Source organism: Oryctolagus cuniculus, chromosome 7, assembly GCF_964237555.1.
Source record: "Oryctolagus cuniculus chromosome 7, mOryCun1.1, whole genome shotgun sequence".
In the NCBI taxonomy this organism is placed as follows: Eukaryota; Metazoa; Chordata; class Mammalia; order Lagomorpha; family Leporidae; genus Oryctolagus; species Oryctolagus cuniculus.
Genome location: NC_091438.1, coordinates 102,047,988 through 102,072,079, shown reverse-complemented (window position 1 = coordinate 102,072,079; position 24,092 = coordinate 102,047,988). Strand labels below are relative to the sequence as shown.

The 24,092-nt window shown below is 40.1% G+C and overlaps 1 protein-coding gene across 12 annotated transcripts in view; it reads right to left on the bottom strand.

The window, feature by feature from the left end:
• ANKRD13C (ankyrin repeat domain 13C) overlaps positions 1-24,092 on the bottom strand; it is a 132,208-nt gene that overhangs the window by 52,961 nt on the left and 55,155 nt on the right. For all 12 annotated transcript variants that reach the window (XR_007924037.2, XR_011390665.1, XM_002715925.5 and 9 more), the window contains 4 exons: positions 19,296-19,381; positions 17,178-17,223; positions 12,354-12,420; positions 7,424-7,568 (listed from right to left, as the gene is read on the bottom strand). Coding sequence is in view for 10 of the 12 variants with exons in the window: in XM_002715925.5 (XP_002715971.2) it covers positions 7,424-7,568; positions 12,354-12,420; positions 17,178-17,223; positions 19,296-19,381 (344 nt within the window). In the remaining 2 variants the exon portion in view is untranslated. The remainder of the gene's footprint in view (positions 1-7,423; positions 7,569-12,353; positions 12,421-17,177; positions 17,224-19,295; positions 19,382-24,092) is intronic.

Genomic DNA, 24,092 nt, shown 5'->3' with positions numbered 1-24,092 from the left:
AGCTCATAAATTTGTTTTTAAAGTTTAATATATCACCAATATATGGAATATCTTAAAAGCAGACAAGACATGAATCAAGAAGGTCCTTCATGAGATTTTACAAGAATCTAATGGAGAGAATGAATATCTACATTAGAGCAGCAACATGAATAAAAAAGGGAAATTATAGGACAGTGAGAAGGGGCTGGCACAGGGGCACAGTCGTCACCATCTGTGACGGCCAGCATCTGATGTAAGTGTCTGATCAGTCCTGGCTGCGCCACTTCTGATCCAGCTCTCTGCTAATGCACCTAGGAAAATAAGTGCAGATGTCCTAAGTACTTAGGTCTCTGCCACCCATGTGGGAGATCCAGATGAAGCTCCTGGCTTGTGGCTTTAGAATGGCCCAGCCCTCACAATTGTGGCCATTTGAGAATTGAACCAGTGGATTGAACATCTCTCTCTCTCCCTCTCTCTCTGCAACTTTGTCTTTTAAATAAATAAATCCATTAAAAAATAAGGGAAATATTTAACATTAACTCAAATTATTTTTTGATTAAGTGATTACCGTAAGAATCCATGAGGTTTCTCTATTCTCTTAGAGGTAGGAAACTGACTGTACAGAAGGACTCTAGGATGCACAATTTAATCTTTAGACCTTATAAAAGAGATGGCTAACATTTTTCTGTAATAGCATAGCCAAAATGAAAGCTTAAATTATAATTTCACAGCTAGATTTACTTCACCATGGGCACAGTAAACAGGCAAAACCTCCCTTTCAGACCAAACAGGGTAAGTTTTAAAGTGAGGACATAGCCTTCCACATGGGCATTATCTGCCTCAAAATAAACCACTATCAGAACATAGCTGTGACTACAGACTTCTAGTTTAAGCCACAAAGATTAGAGATGGGACTTACGCACCCCCTTCATTTGCCTCCTCTGGTCTGCTTTAACAAAACCAGGAGGAAAAGAAAGCTAGGCATCAGAAGCAATGTAAAGATAGGTGGCAGGCCTATTAAGGGCTGCTCTGTACATGATCTGCCCTCAAAAAGACCCAACAAGCCAGTCCACTGCAGTGGCTTTTGATGTGGTAAGCCTGGGCTTCAGCAGAAGTTAGCTTATGAGGAGCCCTGGCAGCTCTGCCAGCCAAGAGTTGGATCACTGAAAATGGAATTGCCCTGGAGTCGAAGGACGCCCAGGTAAGAGCCACAGACCTTGCTGACTCTAAGCTGAAAAACCCTTCACTCAGCCCAGCTTTCAAAGTGACCACCGCTGCTGAGGGGATGGCCAAGTAGGGTCAGTGACATCGCAGGCAGAGCTGTAAATTTCCTGTTAGAGATGCCACCTGCCTTTACCTGGGCAGCTCTCCTCCCAGGCCAGCTAGGTAATGGAAGTCAACAGGGTGCCTTCCCAAGGAGGTTCACACCTCCCTTAAGATACACCCTATGTGAAGAGAGTGATAGATCTTGGCCTCATAACTTACAAGGCCTTAAAACACACCAGATTATTATGAAGCCCCTTCTGTTAGTTTCTATTTGCTTCTCAATCGGAGAACTTATTCGTGGCTTAGACACCACCTTTCTTAGCTCCTCTAATGACTGTCCTTTATGTTAGACCCTGTCTAGCCCACCTGGAGCCTCATTCCTTTGTAATCATACCCTCTACTTTTACAACAATGGCTACACTCCCAACCTGTGTGTATTGATGATCCTCTCCCCCACTTAATGTTGTATGATTATGCAGAATTTCTCTACAGACAAACCCCTCTACTGGCAAAAGTTGAGTGGCCTTTCTCCTAGTCTTGGTTGGGCTCAGCTTTAAACCACGTCCATCAAACAGTCCTCACAAGGGTACAAAGACCCCCCCGATTTCCTTTCCTCTATGAATTCCTCTCATTACCTGGCTAATGCCACTCTTAGGATCATTGGTTGTTATTCTCACCCTGTCTTTTATACTACCATGTCTGTTTAAGTGTTTACAGGAGTTGATAGTGGAATGAACCAAGGCCTTCAGCAAGCAGGTGGTCAACCAAATGCTGCTAAGGGAGACATCGCCCCATGTCAGCAGGAAGTAGCTCTAAAAACAGATCATTGTCCCTTTACCCCTCCTGGACTTTTGGGACTAATGTAATCCCATACAACTCCTGCTTTATAAAAACAAAAGGGGGGAATTTTAGTAAAATGGCGCAGTCCTGACACCATCCTAGGCTCTAGCCCCGCCGCCATTGCTGAGAGCCAGGTAGCCACACAGCCCAGCCACTGGTGTCAGCCACAAACAATCCTAATGGGATTCCCTGCTCCTACTTCCCTGCCTGCCCCCTGGAAAAGTTTTAAAAGAACCTGTTCCTAGCCAGCGCCGCGGCTCACTAGGCTAATCCTCCGCCTTGCGGCGCCGGCACACCGGGTTCTAGTCCCGGTCGGGGCGCCGGATTCAGTCTCGGTTGCCCCTCTTCCAGGCCAGCTCTCTGCTGTGGCCAGGGAGTGCAGTGGAGGATGGCCCAAGTGCTTGGGCCCTGCACCCCATGGGAGACGAGGATAAGTACCTGGCTCCTGCCATCGGATCAGTGTGGTGCGCCGGCCGCAGCGTGCCAGCCACGGCAGCCATTGGAGGGTGAACCAACGGCAAAGAAAGACCTTTCTCTCTGTCTCTCTCTCTCACTGTCCACTCTGCCTGTCAAAAAAAAAAAAAAAAAAAAAGAGAACCTGTTCCTAAACACGTGGATCTCGTTCTCTTTCTCTCCATCTCCTGATCTCTGTCTCTCCCTATATCTCTCTCTTACGCTCTCCTTCTCCCTCTTTTCCTTCCTCGCCCCTTTCCTCCAATCTGTCAGGTTTCCCTCAATAAACTCTTTCTTTCCCTTAACATGAAAAAAAAAAAAAAAGAAAGAAAGAAAGAATCCACGAGGGGCTCAGCACTGTGGCATGGCAGGTAAAGCTGCCACCTACAGTGCCTGCTGGGTGCCGTGTGGGGCTGGTTTGAGTTCTGTCTGCTCCACTTCCAATCCAGCTCTCTGCTCTGGCCTGGGAAAGCAGTAGAAGACGGCCCAAGTGCTTTGGTTCCTGCACATGTGTGGGAGACCCAGAGGAAGCTCCTGACTCCTAGCTTTGGATTGGCCCAGCTCCAGCCGTTGTGGCCGTTTGGGGAGTGGGCCAGCAGATGGAAGATCTCTCTCTCTCTGTCTCTCCCTCTCTCTGTCTGAACTCTTATCTCTCAAATAAATAAATAAAATCTTTAAAAAAAAAAAAAAAAGAATCCATGAGTATCTATTGCCAACTGCAATAGATCCTCAGTTTTCCTATTTGGCTTTTATGGCCTTCCATACCCAATGATTCAGATCCTAGTAAGACTCCCAAATCCCATATCAGATTACCTGGGTTCAAGTCCTGGCTCTGCTGCTGATTCTAGTCTCCTATTAACACAAGCCTGGGAAGCAGCAAGTAATAGCTCAAATATTTGGATCCCTGCCATTCAAGTTAGAGACCTGGATTGAGTTTCTGGCTCCTACTTTTGGTCTGGCCTACCCCTGGCCATCACAGGCATTTGAGGAGTGAACCAGTAAAATGGGGACTCTCTATCAATCTGTATCCCTTTCTCTCTCTTTCTGCCTTTCAAATAACATAAATCATTAATTAATTAATTAAAATAAGGCCTTCCATAAACTATTGTTTGGATCCTTTCTGTTTCCAAAAACAGATCATTCCTCTTCCACCCTCCCTGACTTTACTCAGCCTGATTCACCTGCAGGGAATAGTTGTTTCTTTTTTCTTTTCTCTTCTATTCTAAACTATTATGGCTCAGTGAAAGTTAAGAAAGTATTTTTTTAAAAGATTTATTCATTTATTTGAAAGGCAAAGTTACAGAGCAGCAAAAACAGAGAGAGAGAGAGAGAGAGAGAGAGAGAGAGGTCTTCCATCTGCTGGCTCACTCCCTAATTGGCCACAATGGCTGGAGCTGCGCTGATCCGAAGCCAGGAGCTTCTTCCAGGTCTCCCACACAGGTGCAGGGGCCCAAGCACTTGGGCCATCTTCTATTGCTTTCCTAGGCCATAGCAGAGAGCTAGATTGGAAGTGGAACAGCTGGGAATCGAACAGGACCCACATGGGATGCCAGCACTGCAGGTAGCGGCTTTACCCGCTAAGCCACAGCACCAGCACCAAGAAAGTATTTTAATAGTAAGGTAAATAAGGTCTTTTCAAGATATGGCAGTAGAAAAGTCTAATCTAGGACAGGAAAGAAGCCACAGATGCGGTGAATGACAAAATGAAAAAATGAAGCAATAAAAAATAAAGAAAGTAAAAACAACTGTTGTCGCTCCCCCTCTCGCGGAGGAACGACACCAGACCCTGCGCTGTTCTCTCTGCACAGCTCTTCCCGGGTTTGCTGCCGTTCCCTCACTTGCAGAGGAACAACGCTGTCCCGGCTTAGCTGCCGGCCCTTCCCGGGTTTGCTGCCAGCCCCCCTGCCTCTGCAGAGGGGCGGCACCCCCGCCGCTTTCCCCGCTTCTGCAGAGGAGCGGCACACTTCCGGCCGGCTCTCTCAGGGGCTGCTCAGATGTTTCCCCGGTGCATGGTGTCTCTCTCCTCCTTTATAGTCCTCTTCCACCAATCCCAACTCTGCTGCCCACACGCCGAGCACGCTGCTCTCCTCCAATCAGGAGCAGGATCAGCTCCTGCCACTTGTTAGTCAAATTGGCGAGGCAGCTGTGTAGAAGTTGTTTGCTCTCTCTCAGCGCCATATTGTGGGAGATCAGATGCATAGAATTAGTCCTAGTTCCAGTAATTTAGTCTAGTCTCAGTTGCTCCCCACAGTTCCCCCTTTCTTTTTATCCTTTGGCGTTGATATGCACCTGTCTTCGGTGCCCCGTGGCGCACACTCTGCTCCGCTCTGCTCGAGTTGCCCACAGGTGCTTATAGCCCTACCAATCAGGCAAACCGAATCCGGGTCCTCTCATCACCATGTTATGGGGAGGTTTTTAGGCGCTGATGCGTGCCTGTGTTCGGTGCCCTGCGGCGCATGCTCTGCTCTGCTCTGCTAGAGCTGCCCACAGGTGCTTACCGCCTTACTAATCAGGCAGACTGAATCCGAGCCCTCTCATTGCCGTGTTGTGGGGAGACTTTTATTGGTGTTGATACATGCCTATCTTCGGTGACCTGCGGCACATACTCTGCTCGAGCTGCCCGCAGGTGCTTATGGCCTTACTAATCAGGCAGACCAAATCTGAGCCCTCTCATTGCCGTGTTGTGGGGAGGCCTTTATTTTTCTCTATTTCTATCTCCGGGCATTCTTTTCTTATTTTACTTCTATCTCCCAGCATTCTTATTCCTCTCATTTTACTTCTACCTCCGGGCATTCTTATTTCTCTTATCCCCGCAGGTTCCTGGCGCCCCGCCCCGCAGCAGCCTCCCGGTTCCGTGCGGCTTCAGCCCGCGCTTCTCTTATCTGCGTGGCTTCCTGGCTCCGCGCACACCCTGCGGTCTATGCGCCTTTTGCGCTTGCCCCGCACTCTCCTATCTGATCGCGCCCCTGCACGCTCTCTCTGCGCTCGGCGGCTTCCGCGAATCATGGCCTAGCTCACATTTCTGCTACTGGTTTAGTTTTCAGTCTAAGTTCCCTGGGCTAACCTGACGAATTCCAACCTAGCTTACGTCTCCGCTTCCGGTTTGGCTTCCAGTCTTTTGCTCCCCAGGGCTAATCTGAAAAATACCAACCTAGCTTACGTCTCCGCTTCCAGTTTAGTTTTTCGCCTTTTGCTCCCCGGGCTAACTTGACGAATCCCAACCTAGCTTCGGCCTACCCCCGTGGCTTCACTTTCCCTAGCTTATATTTTTCTCTCCCCGGTACTTTTCCTAGCTTTCTTCCAACAATATTTCTCTCTCATTTCTCCTAGCTTCTCCCCACAGTCCGTATCCGAGTCTAAGTTTCTTCTAGCTTTCAATTTCGCTTTTAATCTTTGATTTCTCCTAGCTTCTCCCCGCAGTCTGTATCTGAGTTTTTTCTAGCTTTCACTTTCGCTTTCAATCTTAGATTTCTCCTAGCTTCTCCCCGCATTCTGTATCCGAGTTTATGTTTCTTCTAGCTTTCACTTTCACTTTCAATCTTAAATTTCTCCTAGTTTCTCCCCGCAGTCCATATCCGAGTCTATGCCTAGGCTTTCATTAGCTTCTTCCGGCACTTTTTCCGTCCGGCTTTTCCCTAGGCTCTTCCCTAGTCTCTCTCTCTGGTATTTTCCTGCTTTTTCCCTCCTAGGTTTCATATCCAAGTCACGGCACCATTATGTCGCTCCCCCTCTTGTGGAGGAACGACACCGGACCCTGCACTGTTCTCTCTGTCTGGCTCTTCCCGGGTTTGCTGCCATTCCCTCACTCGTGGAGGAACGACGCTGTCCCGGCTTAGCTGCCGGCCCTTCCCGGGTTTGCTGCCAGCCCTTCCCGGGTTTGCTGCCGGCCCCCCTGCCTCTGCAGAGGGGCGGCACCCCCGCCGCTTTCCCTGCTTCTGCGGAGGAGCAGCACACTTCCGGCTGGCTCTCTCGGGGGCCGCTCAAATGTTCCTCAGATGTTTCCCCGGTGCATGGTGTCTCTCTCCTCCTTTATAGTCCTCTTCCACCAATCCCAACTCTGCTGCCCACACGCCGAGCACGCTGCTCTCCTCCAATCAGGAGCAGGATCAGCTCCTGCCACTTGTTAGTCAAATTGGCGAGGCAGCTGTGTAGAAGTTGTTTGCTCTCTCTCAGCGCCATATTGTGGGAGATCAGATGCATAGAATTAGTCCTAGTTCCAGTAATTTAGTCTAGTCTCAGTTGCTCCCCACAAACTGTGGCAAAATAAATAAATAAAAAGTCACTTAAAACAACTGGGTTCAGCACTGCCATAGATGCTGGAATAGATTTTTCCTTGTTTTATCAGGAAAAGAGAATAAAAGATAAAGATAATGGTGCAAAAGGTTTTCCAATGGTCCTTGATAGGCAATACCAACCTGAAAAAATGTGACAAAAGGAAGCTAATATTGTATAATATGAGAGAGAATAGAGAAAGAAAAGGAAGCCAAAGAATTAGGAACAGTAAAAGTGTGCAGACACAGCACTTTCATAACAAAGAAGGTCAGCAACACTGAAAGAAACTAAGGTAATAAAAAATAGTGAAATGGCCAGCACCATGTGACAAATAAGAAAAGGTAAAGTGCATTGATCCGGAGATAACTGGAGATAACCAGTGAATTCTAAACAAACAGACTCAATGAATTGGTCACCATGGGTTCTAGATAAGAGAAATGAAAAAAAAAAAAAAAAAAAAAAAGCTAATGGCAAACCGACAAATGAAATCTTACGGAATAAACTACTTCAATTATACCTTATGCTTTTAACTCCATTACACTATGATCTAGCTAAACACATAAGCATTTTTAACCATCTAGAAGAATAGTTAGTTATAAGATAATATGCTCACCTCATGGTGTATTCTCTGATAAACTTTTTGTTCATTGTCTAATACTACAAAAGATTCAGAGGGTGCTGCATCCCCATTGAAAATGAAGCTTAAATCCCCTCGTTGGCACTTCATGTCAGTAAAGTCTATGAGAGTTGTGTCAAGCCTGTAAAAGATGAGTAGATAAGAAATTCTAATAAATAAAATAAAGAATATTTAAATATACATTCCATTTTATTTACATTTTGCTTTTCTGAATATATACATCATCAATCCAGAAAAAAAAAAAAAAAAAAAAAACTCCACATTGTTGAAGTAGTTCCCTCATTCCTCATTATAGATACTCAACAAAAATTGCTTCAACATGGATGCCAGAAAAGGAAAGCAGACCTGTTTCTAATATGTCTCACCCCTTTAAGACCATGTTGTTTGTCCAGCAGAATTTTTAAGATGAGCACAACAGTGAATGGAGTACACTTTTGGATTCAGAACTCCCCTTCTGATCTACATCCATGATTTATGTGGAACTATCCAGGATCAAACGTTGCTTAAGAAACTGGTTGGTTTAGCTGTTAACATATGCTAATCACACTCACCCAAGAAGTTCCTTTAAGTCATTTTGAAAGATCTAGCATGGCTACCTAACTTATAGGGCAATTATAAGAATTATCACTTCACGGTTTGTTTATTTTTTAAATTTTGAAGGACAAAGCAAAGTGAGTTGGCATTCTTTTTTGTTCTCCTACACAGGAAAAGCTAAAAAATAAAATATACCTCAGATGCTGCATAAACAGAATAACTAGGATTATATATAATTTATCATCAAAACCAGTAATTTTTAAGAATGAAGTTGAAGGGCTGGCACCATGGTGTAGTTGGTAAAGCCACCGCCTGCAATGCCGGCATCCCACATGGGTGCCAGTTCCAGTCCTGGCAGCTCTACTTTGAATCCAGCTCTCTGCTATGGCCTGGGAAAGCAGTGGAGGATGGCCTAAGTCCTTGGGCCCCTGCACCTGCATGGGAGTCCTGGCTCCTGGCTTTGGATAGGAACAGCTCTGGCCATTGCGGCCAACTGGGGAGTGAACCAGTCAATGGAAGAATCTCTCTTTCTCTCTTTCTCCGTCTCTCCTTCTCTCTCTATGTAACTCTGACTTTCAAGTAAATAAATAAATCTTAAAAAAAAAAGAAAGAATGAAGGTGATACTATTGAGAATATTATGAGAACAGGGATGACCCTATGTATAAAATATACATATCACATGAGCCATATACAATATATGCATCCCTCAGATGAAATGAAGACAGCCTAAAATAAGCAGTTCACCAGCTCCTCTAGGTGTGAACCCTGACTACTGCTTTATAGCTGAATTCTCCCTCCTGGTCCTTTCCCAAAGGTCTGCTACTTATACAGTTAAACAAGTCCTGTCACTGCCTATGTATATGGCCCAAGAGATAACACTGCTATTAAAATAGGGCTCATCCCCTACTCTTTGACATATGAGCTCCTAACAAAAGCAAAAGGAACAAATCATTTTATATATAACTGGACTATTTGAGTGAAAACCTTTAGCTACCAGGGAATTCTATGTTCCACATACAAGAAATATGAACCAGAAGTCTTCTGCTTCCAATCCCATCTTGCTCATCCAAGGTCAGGGTGGTAGTGCGCGACCAGGTGTGGATGATAAATGTTAAGGGAGGAGATTCAGAAGCAGAAAGACACAGACAGACTGACATGGTGACATTTGAGATCTTAGATGTAGCAATATTTAAATGAAGTCATAAAATTTCCCAATTATATAAATACACTCAATTTTTATGTTTCTATAATTTAGAACTGAAAGAAGACTAATGTATCCTCCACAATATACCTGACATATTAGACAGCCCAGCAAGCTGTACCACATATGCTTTACAAACGATAAATTTATCACAAAGTTACTTTAATGTGTTAACTAGTTTTCTACATTAAGCCTATGAGCCTAAATATTTAAAGTTTACTATGTAATTAGCATGAAGAACAAAAAGATCTTCAAATAAATACAAAGATTTGAACAAAAAATATTGATTTTGAGATGAAAGCTTGAGAAATGACAAATAACACTGAAAAAAAAAAAAAAAAAGAAATAAGCCTCCCATTAAGACAAGAAAAGCCTGAAATGAGGTAATTCCAATTATCCTTTCACTCAGTGGTTACAGATTACCTGTCATTAATGGTGAAAATGTTGATGCTTATTAGTATTCTCAAAGATAATGCTGTTCACATTTCCTATTGCTACTTAAGCACCAAACTTATCTAGGATATTTCAAGTTATTATAAAATTGTTCTGAGTTAAAAGTAATTTAAAAGTAACTGGAATTTATTCCAATTAAAGGTCATCTCATCAACAGTCAAAATGTTACACATAAATTTTCTCATAGATTGTTGATTTTTAAAAATTTCTTCCAATCGGTGCAGTGGCGTACTAGGTTAAACATCAAAACACAAATTCTTGCAGCTTCCTTCTCCCTCTCTCATGGGGAAATGTCAAAAGAGGGAGACTGGGGCCAGCACTATGGAGTAGCAGGTAAAGCTGCTGCCAGCAGTGCTAGCATCCCACATGGGTGCTGGTTTGAGTCCCAGCTGCTCCACTTTCGATCCAGCTACCTGCTGATGGCCTGGGAAGGCAGTGAAGGATGGCCCTGGTGCCTGGATCTCTGTACCCAGATGGGAGACCTGGAGGAAGCCCCTGGTTCCTGGCTTCAGATCAGCTTGGCTCCTGCTGTTGCAGAGATCTGGGGAGTAAATCAGCAGATAGAAGATCTCTCTGTCTCTCTTTCCATCTCTGTAACTTTGACTCTCAAGTAAATAAATAAATTTTTGGGCATGTGTTTAGTTCAGGGGCTAAGACTTGGAGTTAAGGTTAAGGCCACTTGGGAGATCTGCATCCCATATCAGAGTGCCAGGGTTCAAATCCCTGCTGCCATTCCAAATTCCAGCTTCCTGCTAATGTGCTCTCCAGGAGGCAGCAGGTACAGGGGTGGGGAATGTTGGACCACAAGCCATATAAGGCCCACAAAGTCATGTGGTTTGGCCTTGCCAAGGCAACCATAGGTGGGACTAGAAATTCAATACATCTATAGCAAGCTAGTATAATTTTGTATGGCCCACAAATGATGTCATAAATATCCAAATGACTCCTGGCAGAAAAAAGTTTGCCCACCCCATGCCACATGCACAGGTAATTAGGGTTGAGTTCCAAGCTCCCTGCTTCAGTCTGGCCCTGGCATGGCTATTGAGGGCACCTGGGGAGTAAACCAAAGAATGGAAGACCTCTCTTTATCTCTTTCTCTGCCTTTCAAATAAAAAAAAATAAATTTTTTGAAAGAAGAACAATGGCAGTAAGTCAGAAGACATATTTTAGCCATTATTTGTAAACGTTCTTATTAAAAAACACAACTTCTCTGAGGTTTCTTATCTATAAATGGAGAGTTTATGAGATAATCCTTAGGTTATTTCTAGTTTAGACTCTTACATATCCAAATTAGTATTATGGACATGTATAGAGATACAGGTAGACAAAATTATTTGTATTTATATATATATACACACACACATCATTTATAAATGTACCTATATTTGCATAAATATACAAGTTGTCTTATTTACTAGTATTATATGATTTATAAGTGTGTCCATAGTATTATAAAGCTAAAGATACAAAGAATGACGAAAGTGCAATTCTGAAGGACCGACACGGTGGCACAGTAGGTTAAGCCACAGTCTGCAGTGCCGGCATCCCATATGGGCACTCATTCCAGTCTTGGCTACTCCACTTTAGATCCAGTTCCCTGCTGGAATGCCTGGGAGAGCAGTGGAAGATAGTCCAACTCCTGAGGCCCTTGCACCGACTTGGGAGACCCAGAGGAAGCTCCTAGCTCCTAGCTTCATCTTGGCCAGCCTCAGCTGTTGTGGCCATTTGGGGAGTGAACCAGCATATGGAAGATCTCTCTCTCTGTCTCCTTCCCTCTCTCTCTCTGTGATTCTACCTTTCAAACAAATCTTAAATAAAGTACAATTATGAACTGAATAAAATAAGTAGATTTACTTCCAATAAATCCAAATATCAATCTTGATCCAAATGTCAATCTTCATTATAAAAAGAAAGGAACAGGGGTCGGTACTGTGGCACAGTGGGTCAAAGCCCCAGCCTGCAGCGCCAGCATGCCATATGGGCGCTGGTTCAAATCCCAGCTGCTCTACTTTCAATGCAGCTCTCTGCTGTGGCTTGCAAAAGCAGAAGACGGCCCATTGCTTGGGCCCCTGCACTGCATCCACATGGGAGACCAGGAAGAAGCTCCTGGCTCCCGGCTTCGGATCAGCTCAGCTCTGGCTGTTTCGGCTATTTGGGGAATGAAACAATGGATGGAAGACTCACTCTTTCCCTGGCTCTACCTCTATCTCTAAATCTATTTTTTAAATAAAAATAATCTTTTTTTTAAAAAAAAGGAATGGAACAGAAGAAAATTAGAATTAGCCACAAAGTGTTCACCACCAGACAGCTGGCAGAACTGATGAATGGATGGACATAAGGATAGGTAAACAAGGGAGAAAAGGATGTGTAGGAGATAGAGAAAAAGGCAAGAACTGGGTCTTCCTTTTGTGCTCCTTCTTCCTTAATCAACCTAGGATCTGGGAGATGACTATATCATATCTTGAGTATTGTATCAGAACCTTTATTCTGTTTGCCTTCTAGTTAGTCTGTAGTTGAAAAAATGGATTTTTCCTTTAGTCAGGGTCTTGTATCTTTGGTTCCTTATCTGTAATATGACTCAAATGAGATGAAAATATTGTGAATCTATTGCAACATTTTAAGTTATAAAACACAAATAAGCTATGATTACATGAAGAAAAGCTTCCTTTAAGTCTCAAATGCTTTTCACTCAGAATAAAAAAATCAAGTCACCTTACCTGATATTGATACCTTGTTTGTATATTTTACATGCATCAGAAGGCAGTATTCGGGAAAGTAAAGGCACTATATTTTTAAAAACAAAAGATAAAACTAATTAAATTATGAAACATTTACAAATTTTTAAATTAGAAGATTTAAATTTAAATGTAAACATTTCACTAATTCACCAAATTATAATACTTTCTTGTAAAACAGCATTTCTATTTTAAAAATGAATAAATACATAAAGTGATTCTGAGAAACTTCAACCATTTGACTTTTAATTTTAATCGCTGTACACTTTACTAAACCCCTATTCCACCCACAAACATATGTAGGAGTAGCAGAGTCAATATAATACCACTCTTGGGTACAAATTGCCTAAGATTACAGAAGAGTTAAAAATACTCAAATGGGTAACCAAACAGACCTGGATTCTATCAGATCCTGTAAATATAATTTGGAAAAATAGAAGGATAATAATATAGATAATAAAAAGAGACATCACTGAAGGGAGACAGTTGAATTTGAGTTTGAATACCAAATATATGCTCACTGTACTTCAGTTTCAAAATCTGAAAAATGAGAATCATACTGTTCACATATATATTTCTACATTCCAATGTTGCCATCTGTATGTCATATCCATATCACAAACTATATTCTGACAGCTTTTTATTATTCACTATCTGCTCTGTTTTGAGAAATAGAAGTTATCCCATGTATAAATAAATGTGTCTAACAAGCTGTAATAAACTATCAAACAAAAAAAATGAAAAATGTGAAGTTCAAAATTCTTGAAATTAAGATCATATTGCATATACATGTGTATGAGCCTATGTGTATACGTATATATGTGTAACATCTATTACATGTACATTGTACAAAATTCAGTGTTTTAAAACTGGGAGATAAATTAACCTAAGTTAGAAGGAAGCAAAGATTTTAGAGAAAATAAAAGAATAGGACTAGAAGGCCAGGTGTTAGGTACAGTAGTTAAGACATCACTTGGGATACCTGCATTCCATATTGAACAGAGTGTCTAAATTCAAGTACCAGCTATGCTTCCAATTCCAGTTCCTACTAATGCACACCCTGGGAGGCAGCAGGTGATGGCTCAAGTACATGGGTCCCTGCCACTCATGTAGGAGATTTGGATTGAGTTTCTGGCCTAAGTTTAGCCTACCTATCTTTAGCGTTTGCAGACATTTGGCATTTTGGGGGCAAGCCAGTAAATAAAAAATCTGTGTGTGTGTGTGTGTGTGTGTGTGTGTGTGTGTGTCTTCCTTTCAAATAAATAAAAATAAATAAATAAAAAATTTAGGGGCTAGAGTTGTGGCATACCACGTAAAGCCATCTCCTGTGATGTCATCAATGCACATGAGGATTGGTTCATGTCCCAGCTGCTCCACTTCCCATCCAGTTCCCTGCTAATGGCCCCAGAAAAAGCAGCAAAGACGTTAACAAGTGTTTGGGCCCCTATCATCCTTGTGGGATACCCAGCTGAAGCTCTCAGCTCCTGGATTCAGCCTGGCCCAGCCCTGGCCGTCGTGGCCATCTGGGGGATGAACCAGCAGATGGAAGATTTCTTTCTCCCTGTAACTCTGGCTTTCAGATCAATAAATTAATTTTTTAAAAGATTTAAAAACTAGAAGTAGCTTTTCAGTAAATTTTTCTCAAATAATCAATGAGTATTTTCTAATTAACATTAAAGGTATACCTAATATATCAATGTCTCTTCTAGACCCTAAAAAGTCATTTAATCCAAAATGATTTCCAGTATGAAAGACAGATTTTTGAACTTTTTATTATTATATAGATAAGAAAGTTTACTGTCTGAAGGGAATAGCTCTAATAGTTACCCAAGTTAAAGAATATAAGAATCATTATCATGGGGTACACATTTGGGGCATCAAATAAGTCTCAGCTTGGGATGCCTGTATCACATGTCAGAATGCCCAGCTCAAGTCCCATTTACTCTGCTCATGGATCCACCTTCCTGCGCACGTGCAACCTTGGCAGTGGCAGATGAGGCTGCAAGTATTTGGTCCCTACCACCCACATGGGAGACCTGAATGGAGTTCTAGGTTCCTGGCCTTGGGCTAGCCCAGTCCTGGCTGTTTGGGCATTTGGAGAGTGAACCCCAGATGGAAGATTGCTCTCCATCTGTCTTTCTGTTTGTCTCAATCTTTTAAATTAAATGAAAGTAAGAAAGCTTTTTTTTTTTTTTTAAGAAAGAAACAAACAAAGAAAGACATCATTCTTTGACAAAATTTCTACTGTTCTTAAACAAGGTTGGGAAAAGCAGTAACATTTTTATAAATCTATGAAGGATCAAAACTCTACCTTCATGCTCACCAACTGAGCTCTTATCCATAAGTAATGGCCTAGCATGATCCAGAGATGCTTAGAAGTAGACAGCACTAAAACTTAATTTCATTTATTACATATTTTGAAGTATGATCATCTACAAAACAAAATTTAGTATCATACCAATACCTACTTGTCAAAAGTCAGAATAAGATGGGAATGCAATGAGAAAACAAGTTGGGTATGGAGAGAAAAGGCTAAGAAAAAAAGTAAAGAAGGAAACTCATCAAGCAAAGATTATTGCTAGATTTTAATGTATTCCACAAATGGAGCAACTTAATTTTCCCATTCTATAGTGATCCTTTTCTCCCTCAAGTAAACTGAACAATTAACCTCTCTGTATCTGAAGTTATCTAGTATCATCTGAGACTCTAGCACAGTACTTCAAAGGTAGCATAATTCACTAAACTGAAAATGAAGAGCTTTTTAAATTTTAAGGTTGATTTTGTTACCATTTATTCCTTGATTTCAAAAAGTTTCTAAATCTAACATTTTTCATCTACAATATGTGAATAACTGCCAAATACGAGATGGATAGATTCGGTGGACAAAAAGATAAAAAGTATTTTAAAAAACTATGGGCTTTTCCATCGATATGTGTTAAATACACAATGCTAAATTTGAAGTAGTTATCATAATATTATAAATTAACATCGTAATGTTAAAGTTAAAAGGCTTCCTTAAAAAAGTGATTTCATTTCATATACACAGAGAATAGGACTGTAATATATGAGGCAGTTACAATTTGCCATAATTTTTGAAGAATCTACTGCTCAGAAAAGATACAGTCTACCACATCAAAATCTCAGTAGTCCATATGCTAACAGTTTTGACTTTAAGTCACTAAATGCCTTTATCAACAGTGAGACAAATGTGCTATGTTTTTGTATCAAAGGTAAATTCTCAAAAAAGGAATACTTCTATCCAGTTATATCAAAATTTGATTATGTAACATTTATAATGTAGCATTTATAACTGCAGATCTATATATAATTCAGAAGTACTTGTATCCCTTCACATAACTGAAATGTTATTAAAAATATTTTATAACATTTTGTTCAAGAAGATAAATTCATTATTTTATAATTCAGATCACTAAAAATTACTAAGACAGTCAGTTAAAGAGCCAACATACTCAAGGGACAACCCAGTTTAGGATCATCAAGAAGGACTGGGGTCTCTACACATGGGGGAAAAAATGGGATGAAAAATAGTATCCAGGATTTACAGTCATCTAACTTCAGGCTCTTTTATTATACAAGCCTACTATAAATCTTTTCTTTCTGTGTTCTGGAACACCAGGACTCTGGGTGACATAAAAGACACAAAGGCAAGATATACTATCATAGTAACACGTTTTATATCAACAAAGCCAAAACTAGCCTGATGAGCTCAAATAACAGTGATGAGTAACAGTGCAGGAAAAGAATAATTACACATGGAGTTTACAACTCTACAATTAGGGGCCGGTGCTGTGGCACAGTGGGTTAAAGCCCCGGCCTGCAGTGCCGGCAACCAATATATGCACTGGTTCAGTGTCCCGGCTGCTCCTCTTCTGATCCAGCTCTCTGCTATGGCCTGGGAAAGCAGCAGAAGATGGCCCAGGTCCTTGGGCCCCTACACCCACGTGGAAGACCCATAAGAAGCTCCTGGCTCCTGGCTCCTGGCTCCTGGCTTCAGATCGGTCCCACTCTGGCTGTTACAGCCATTTAGGGAGTGAACCAGCAGATGGAAGTCCTCTCTCTCTGTCTTTCCCTCTCTCTGTAATTCTGTCTTTCAAATAAATATAAATCTTTAAAAAAAAATTCTACGTTTAAAGATTAAGTACATTGGGAAACCTTAACCATCCATGCCATAAAGTACTACACATTTGTTAAGTATTTCCACAGGAACTAACATGGTAAGATATCCACAAAATATTGAGTAAAAATGTCAATCTGTATAATATCTTTGTGATCCCATGGGGATAAAATCTAATCTAAGGGAATGTGAATATATGCACATGTACGTATGTGTGTGAATACACATTAATATATCTAATATATATATATGTGTGTGTGTGTATACATACATAAATTTGAAAGCATTAAGAAGTATTTTAAAGAATTCATATGAAATGATAACAGTGATTGCAGTAATGGGAAACTTAAAAATATTTGGTAATTTTCCATGATGTTCTAAAACTTTTACAGTTACTACTCTATTAAAAAGTAGATTAAAGTTTCAGTAATATCTGATAATAACATTAGTACTAACTTGTGAATTGTATTAGTCAAAGACTACTAACAAGGGAACTACAGGATAATTATTATCACTACAAGACTTTAAAACCGTTATATTCAATATCATGAAAACATTTAATTTTCCTTAAAGTATAAAATTTGTTATGCTAACAATTCTATATAAGTTAATTCTGTATTTGCATTTCTGCATGAATACATATATTACAGTAAAATATAGCATATGCTTACCCCAGCTTTGAAAATCCCAGTGAAGTTCTAGATAAAAGTCACCTAGCTAAGAAATAAAATGTAAGTAATTACTAAATATATCTTGTTTAGTAACAGCTCTTATATCTGCTTAATATTTTGCTTTAAAAACCATTGTATCACTCAAATTCTATAGAAAGAAGTTAAAAAATTAATTTAAGTACTTGGAGTTTGAGGAAGAAATTTTTAAAAAATACATGGTCATTGCTTACAATAAAATATAATAGCGCACATTATCATACTTAACTACAAAGGAAAATAAGCATCACTAAAAATTTTTACAAGAACAGAGGCCAGTGTTGTAGCTAGCATGGATAAGCTACCATTTGCAACATGGGCATCCCATAGCAGAGTACCAATTTAAGCCCTGGTTACTCTGCTTTCAGTCTAGCTCTCTGCTAACATGCCTAGAAAGGCAGCAGAAGATGTCCCCAGTACTTGGGCCACTGAAATCCACATGGAAGACCAGGAAGGATTTTCCAGGCTCCTGGCTGCAGCCTGATCTGGACCTGGCTGTTGTAGCCATTTGAGGAGTGAATCAGAAGATGGAAGATTTCTCTCTCTGTGTGTCATTATGCCTTTCAAATAGCTAAAAAAATTTTTTTACAAGAACATATTCATCAAATAAGAACATATCTGAACCTGTTAAACATTTAAGATGATAGCAAATACTCCATTTCTGAGTATAATTAAAATGATGATAATAATAGGCATTATTTGTAAAAAACAGTTAACTTTAGAAGGCTGCTCCACTTGCAATCCAGCTCTCTGTTATGGCCTGGGAAAGCAGTAGAAGACGGCCCAAGTATTTGGGCTCCTGCATCCATGTGGGAGACCCGGAAGAAGCTCCTGGCTTCTGGCTTCGGATTACTCAGCTCAGGTTGTTGGCAGCCATTTGGGGAGTGAACCATTGGATGGAAGACATCTCTCTCTCTACTTCTGCTTCTATGTAAATTTGCCTTTCCAATAAATAAATAAATCTTTAAAAAAATAAAAATTAAAATGACCAGCAAAATGATTACTTGTATAGATCATAGAAGTCTTCAAAAAATGGCCCATGGGGGCAGCACTGTGACACAGCAGGTTAAAACCCTGGCCTGAAGCGTCAGCATCCTATTTGGGCACTGGTTCCAGTCCCAGCTGCTCCTCCTCTGATCCAGCTCTCTGCTATGGCCTGGGAAAGCAGTAGAGGATGGCCTAAGGACTTGGGCCCCCGCACCCACGTGGGAGACCCGGAGGAAGCTCCTGGCTCCTGGCTTTGGATCGGCGCAGCTCCAGCCGTTGCAGCCATCTGGGGAGTGAACCAGCAGATGGAAGACCTCTCTTTCTGTCTCTACCTCTCTTTGTCACTCTGTCTTTCAAATAAATAAAATAAATCTTTAAAAAAAATGGCCCACTGTGATAGAAAGTTTTCTGTGGGTAGTGAAACACAAGTTCAATAAATCTGAAACATGTCATCCTATGAGATCCATGAAGAAAATTTTTATTTTGTAAATTAGATACAAAATACTAAGTCTTTCCTATACTATTAACAATCAAATGTTCTCAAAAAATTGTATATATTTTGAATGTAAGTAAAGCCCTGCAAATATACTAACATCAACAAGTTAGTTTTTCCTATTTTAAACAATGAAAAAAGCGAACTTAAATGTAGATATTATTGCAACCTAAGTAAAGCATTTTTAAGCTCTTTTTATATCTCTTTATATCTCAGAAAAAGCAACAGCAACCCTAAGAGAATATCACTAACACAGATCTTTCTCCCACAGTTCTTTCAGACGTCAAAAATACAAAGAAAGAGAACAACAGAAAATAATCTAAGACTTAGCTCCTTTTTCTCAAGAGCTCTTATCTAATATACTCAAAGTCAAAAATTATTTTCCTAGTTCAAGGTAAATGGTGCTCTACTAAGATTACACTTGTATATTATAACAACAGTATTTTTGTGATTTCAATTACTGTTTAACCTAAGTATGATTTTTTACCACTTACTGACCCTCCTTAGTAATCATGAGAATTTTGAGTATATTTTTTGACATTGCTAAAATTACCTTTACAATTACCCCTTAGATGTAAAATCAGCAAAGAAATATAGCCTACCTCTTTCAGGGCTTTTAATAATCGAGGTCGTTTTTCTTCAACACTTTCCCTGGACTGCTGCTTAAGTTTCCTTAGTAGAGCTGTAACTAAAGTTTAAAAGAAAAAAAAACAACAATTTAATGTAATTTTCCATGCTAGAAAACAGCTTACTACATATAAAGATAAAACACATGTACATGTCTCAATATGTTTTATTCTATTTTATTTTTTTTGAAAGACAGAGAAAGCCCCCTTCTTTTGGTTCACTCCCTGAATGCTCACGATCTCCAAGATTGGCAAGGCCAAAGCCAGGAACCAAGAACTCAATCCAGGTCTCCTACCTGGGTGACAGAAATCCAACTACTTGAGCCATCACTTGTTTCCAGCCAATATCTATATAGCAGGAAGTCAGAATTGGGAGCCAGAACTGAGACTCAAACATCCCAACTTGGCATCTTACCACAAAACCAAATACCTGCACTTTTATGGTTTTTTTTTTTTTTTTTGAGATTTATTTATTTATTTATTTGAAAAGCAGAGTTACAGAGAGGCAGAGAGAGAGAGAAAGAGAAAGAGAGAGAGGTCTTCCATCCGCTGGTTCACTCCCCAAATGGCCACAATGGCTAGAGCTGAACCAACCCAAAGCCTGGAGCCAGGAGATTCTTCCAGGTCTCCCACGTGGGTGCAAGGGCTCAAGGACCTGGGCCATCTTCTGCTGCTTTCCCAGGCCATAGCAGAGAACTGGATCAGAAGTTGAGCAGCTGGGACTTGAACCGGTGTCCACGAGGGATGCCAGCACTGCAGGTGGCGGCTTTACCTGCTTGCTATACCACAGCGCCAGTCCCTCTCCATATATTTTTAAAAGTCCAGAATAAAAAAGCAATGTCTTAATAACTGAAGGTCTCCTGGAGTTGTAGAAGCCAAGACATAGAATTCAGGGTACATCAGAGTTAAATTTGCAGAATAGGATGGTAACTAAGGTTAATATGACTGATATTAAACCCCAGGAATAATGAGAAGAGAGAACTCAACATCAACCTGTCACCCATGTGGGAGACATGGCCTGGCTCCTAGATTCATGCTGGACAAACCTCACCTATTGTGGCCTTTTGGGTAATGAACCAGTGAATGAAAAATCTCTCTGTCTCTTTCTCTCTGTGTCTTTCCTGCACTCTTTGTCATTGTGCCTTTCAAATAAATCTAAAGGTGCAAAAAAGAATCTCATTGGATATCCCACAGGGTAAGCCACCAACACAGTATAAAAATTTATAAATAGAGGCCCACACTGTGGCGCAGTGGGTTAATGCCCTGGCCTGAAGCACCGGCATCCCAAATGGGCGCTGGTTCGAGACCAAGCTCCACTTCCGATCCAGCTCTCTGCTATGGCCTGGGAAAACAGTAGAAGATGGCCCAAGTATTTGGACTCCTGCACCCACATAGGAGACCTGGAAAAGGCTCCTGGCTCCTGGCTTCAGATCAGTGCAACTCTGGCCGTTGCAGCCAACTGGGGAGTGAACCATCGGATGGGAGACCTCTCTCTCTCTCTACCTCTCCCCTCTCTAACTCTCACTTTCAAATAAATAAATAAATCTTTTTTTAAAAAAATCTATAAATAAACTCTATTTTAGCTGTGAAAATAACTGAATCTAAAAAAGCTAAAAAAACAGCTTTTCTTAGAAAGTGTTTTCTGAACTGTCAGGAGACTGACATCTGACACATTACTAGTTTACTACAAATTTTACTACTTATCAGTTATGGGTAAATTTGAACAAGTTACTTATTTCCTTAAATGTCAGTTTCTTTTTCATTTGTTACATCAGAATAAATGTAAAAGCTACTATGAATGTTATTATATACATGGAATATAAATTGTTTACTATTGTGCCTGAAATTAAACATAATTTTTATGTTAGAATGAAGATCTAAAATTAGCTGACAAAAATCAGTTCATCCTTAACATTATCAAAGTAAGGGAAAAAATATAAGATTTGAATGAAATAAACCTAGCAAAAAGTAAGGACATGGATGTTGACTTCCTCCTGGTCCTGATATATTTTTTTCCTTGTATACACACACACACCCACACACACACACACATACACACACACGCATATATTGAGGGTTTCTTTTTGCTGTTGTTTTTACTATTTTACAATATGCATTCTTGTAAATCATTTTTGTATGTGGAATACAAAATACAGAGGCAAAAGGTAAATTTAAAAAAAAAAAAGAAGAAGAAGGAAGTGAAAGTTTAGATCAGATTTGTTTTGTCCACATAGGTCTAATTAGGAAAAACTCCAGAAAGGACATGAAAAATAGTAGGACCTATTCTTATTTTTAACCACAGGTCTAACTATAACTCCAGTATATTTTCAAAACCCAGAATAAAAAAGCAGTATTTAAATTACTGCTGGTCTCCGGAAACAGTAGAAGCTGAGACATAAAAGCAAAGAAACACGAGCCCCAATTTCAGTTATACCTTTAACTAGCTTTGTGACCTACATCAGTAAGCAGTTCCCAAACACTAATCTACATTTTCAGTGTTCAATTATTCAAGTTTCCACTGATATGCAACTAAATAAGAAAAACTGGGAACTGGAATATGTTTTCTTCTTCACAAATTATCTATTTTTAAATGAATGTTGGTCATAGAAAAGAAAAGTAGTTTTCTGTTTTATTTTGGTTGATGGTCTTATAAGCTAAAATTAAAAGGTTGGTTCTCTACATCAATCTTCAAATAAAATCTTTGATCTGTGAAACTGCAGAAGCCAATAACCTAGATACTCTTTTACAGTTTCAAATTTGTACAAATCCAGCCTTTGTGATGATCTACCTTCAAATTGAAATGGAACTATGCAGAACAGAAAGAATTCTATTTGGGGGAGGAGGACAGGGGAGAGAATCTCAATATAAAACAAAAGCCAAAAAATTCCATCAACCTAATATGATTTCATCAACTAAACATAATTGTATCTGACTTGAAGGCAATTAGTTAAGTGTCAGAAAAATATGAGAAAATATTACAAAGGTAGTAGCAACAACTATATATAATATAGTAATATGAGGGCCTTAAAACATTTGTGGAAAAAATAAGTTTATTTTAATGCACACACATTTTTAAAATTTGTGCCTAAGTAGGATCTTCAAAAAGTTCATAAAAATGCATACTATGAAAAATTATATATGGATTTTATTCTTTGTACCAAAATAAACAACTTCAAATTCTATTTTCCACAAACCCTCTGAAGCATCCTTGTATATGTAAAGACATAACCTGTTCTATGAGAATTCACATTTAAAAATAATACCAACTCAAAAATTTTTCATGGGTGCACATTCAGAAAGCTGTTACATAAAATAACCAGTATGCTTTTTAGTAATCAGTATTGGTACTCCTACAGTGTAAAAATCTTATTAACACTGTTTATACTGAGGATAAAATTCACTTTAGAGGATTTAGGAGGTATTAGAATTCGAAGATTCAAATGCAGAATTCCAACAAACTGTAACTAACTTACCTATTTCTCTCATCCTTCTCCCACTTGAGTTTTCAATTTGTTTAACCTAAAGGTTTTGAAATTGGCCTACTACTCTAAGTAGTATTTAAATTTATGTCTTTCATCTTTCACTTCCTTCTAAGGCTGCACTCCATTCCCCACTTCCTAGTTAAGCAATTGTTTCTGCATGTACCACGAGAACTCAAACTCAACAATTCTAACATAATCATTAAATCCACACTGTACTTCTTTCTATATTCTGTGTGTCGATTAATAAAGGAGATCACCATCAATCTATGCTAGACACTTTGGAGTTACTCTGAATCCTTTTGTCACTACCTATACTTTTGTACTTGATCTGAAGAATTACAAGGAACTGGGACAGCAAGGGGAGGATACAGGGGTATAAAGAGTAGGGGAAACTGAAAAGCCAGCTGAGCTAAGATACAGAAAGTCAGTTGGAAAAAAAAGAGACGAAAAAGTGACACTATCACACTGGACCTTATACAAGCCAAGTTAGAGATTTTGGTCTTCATTCTAAGAACAGGGAGTTTAAAGTTGGAGAGTAGCGGCAGGCATTTAGCCCATCAGTTAAGATGTCACTAAAGGGGCTGGCACTATGGCTTAGTCACCGCCTACAATACGGCTATCAGTTCGAGTCCCAGCTGCTCCACTTCTGATCCAGCTGTCTGCCAATGTGCCTGGGAAAGCAGTGGAAAATGGCCCAAGTCCTTGGGTCCTTGAACCCATGTGGGAGACCTAGAAGAAGTTCCTGGCTCCTAGCTTCAGATTGGCCAAATTTCAGCCTTTGCAGCCATTTTGGGAAGTGAACCAACATATGTTGGTTGTCTCTATGTCTATGTCTGTCTTTCTGTAACTCTGCCTTTCAAATAAATAAATAAATCTTAAAAAAAAAAAAAAAGATGTCAACAAAGGTGCCCACATTCCTCACTGGAAAACCTGGCTCTAGCTCCTGACTCCAGCTTCCTGCAAGGGTGGATCCTGGGACACAGTGGTGATAGGTAGAGTATGAATGCCTGCTACTCACATGGAATACCCAGATTGAATTTCTAGCTCACATCTTCAGCTTGGCCAAGCTCCAGACATTGCAGGCAACTAGGAGTAAATTGGCAGGTGGGAATGCCTGCTCACTCTCTCTTCCCGCTCCCTTGCTCTCTCTCATTCTTTCTCATAAATAAACAAAAAGGAGAGTAATATGACCAGAAAAAAAAAAAAAACAAAATATAACAAATTGTTAAGTGGCTACCTTTGTATTAAATTATTTTCTTCTTTTTTCCCCTATAATTTCCTAATTTTCTAC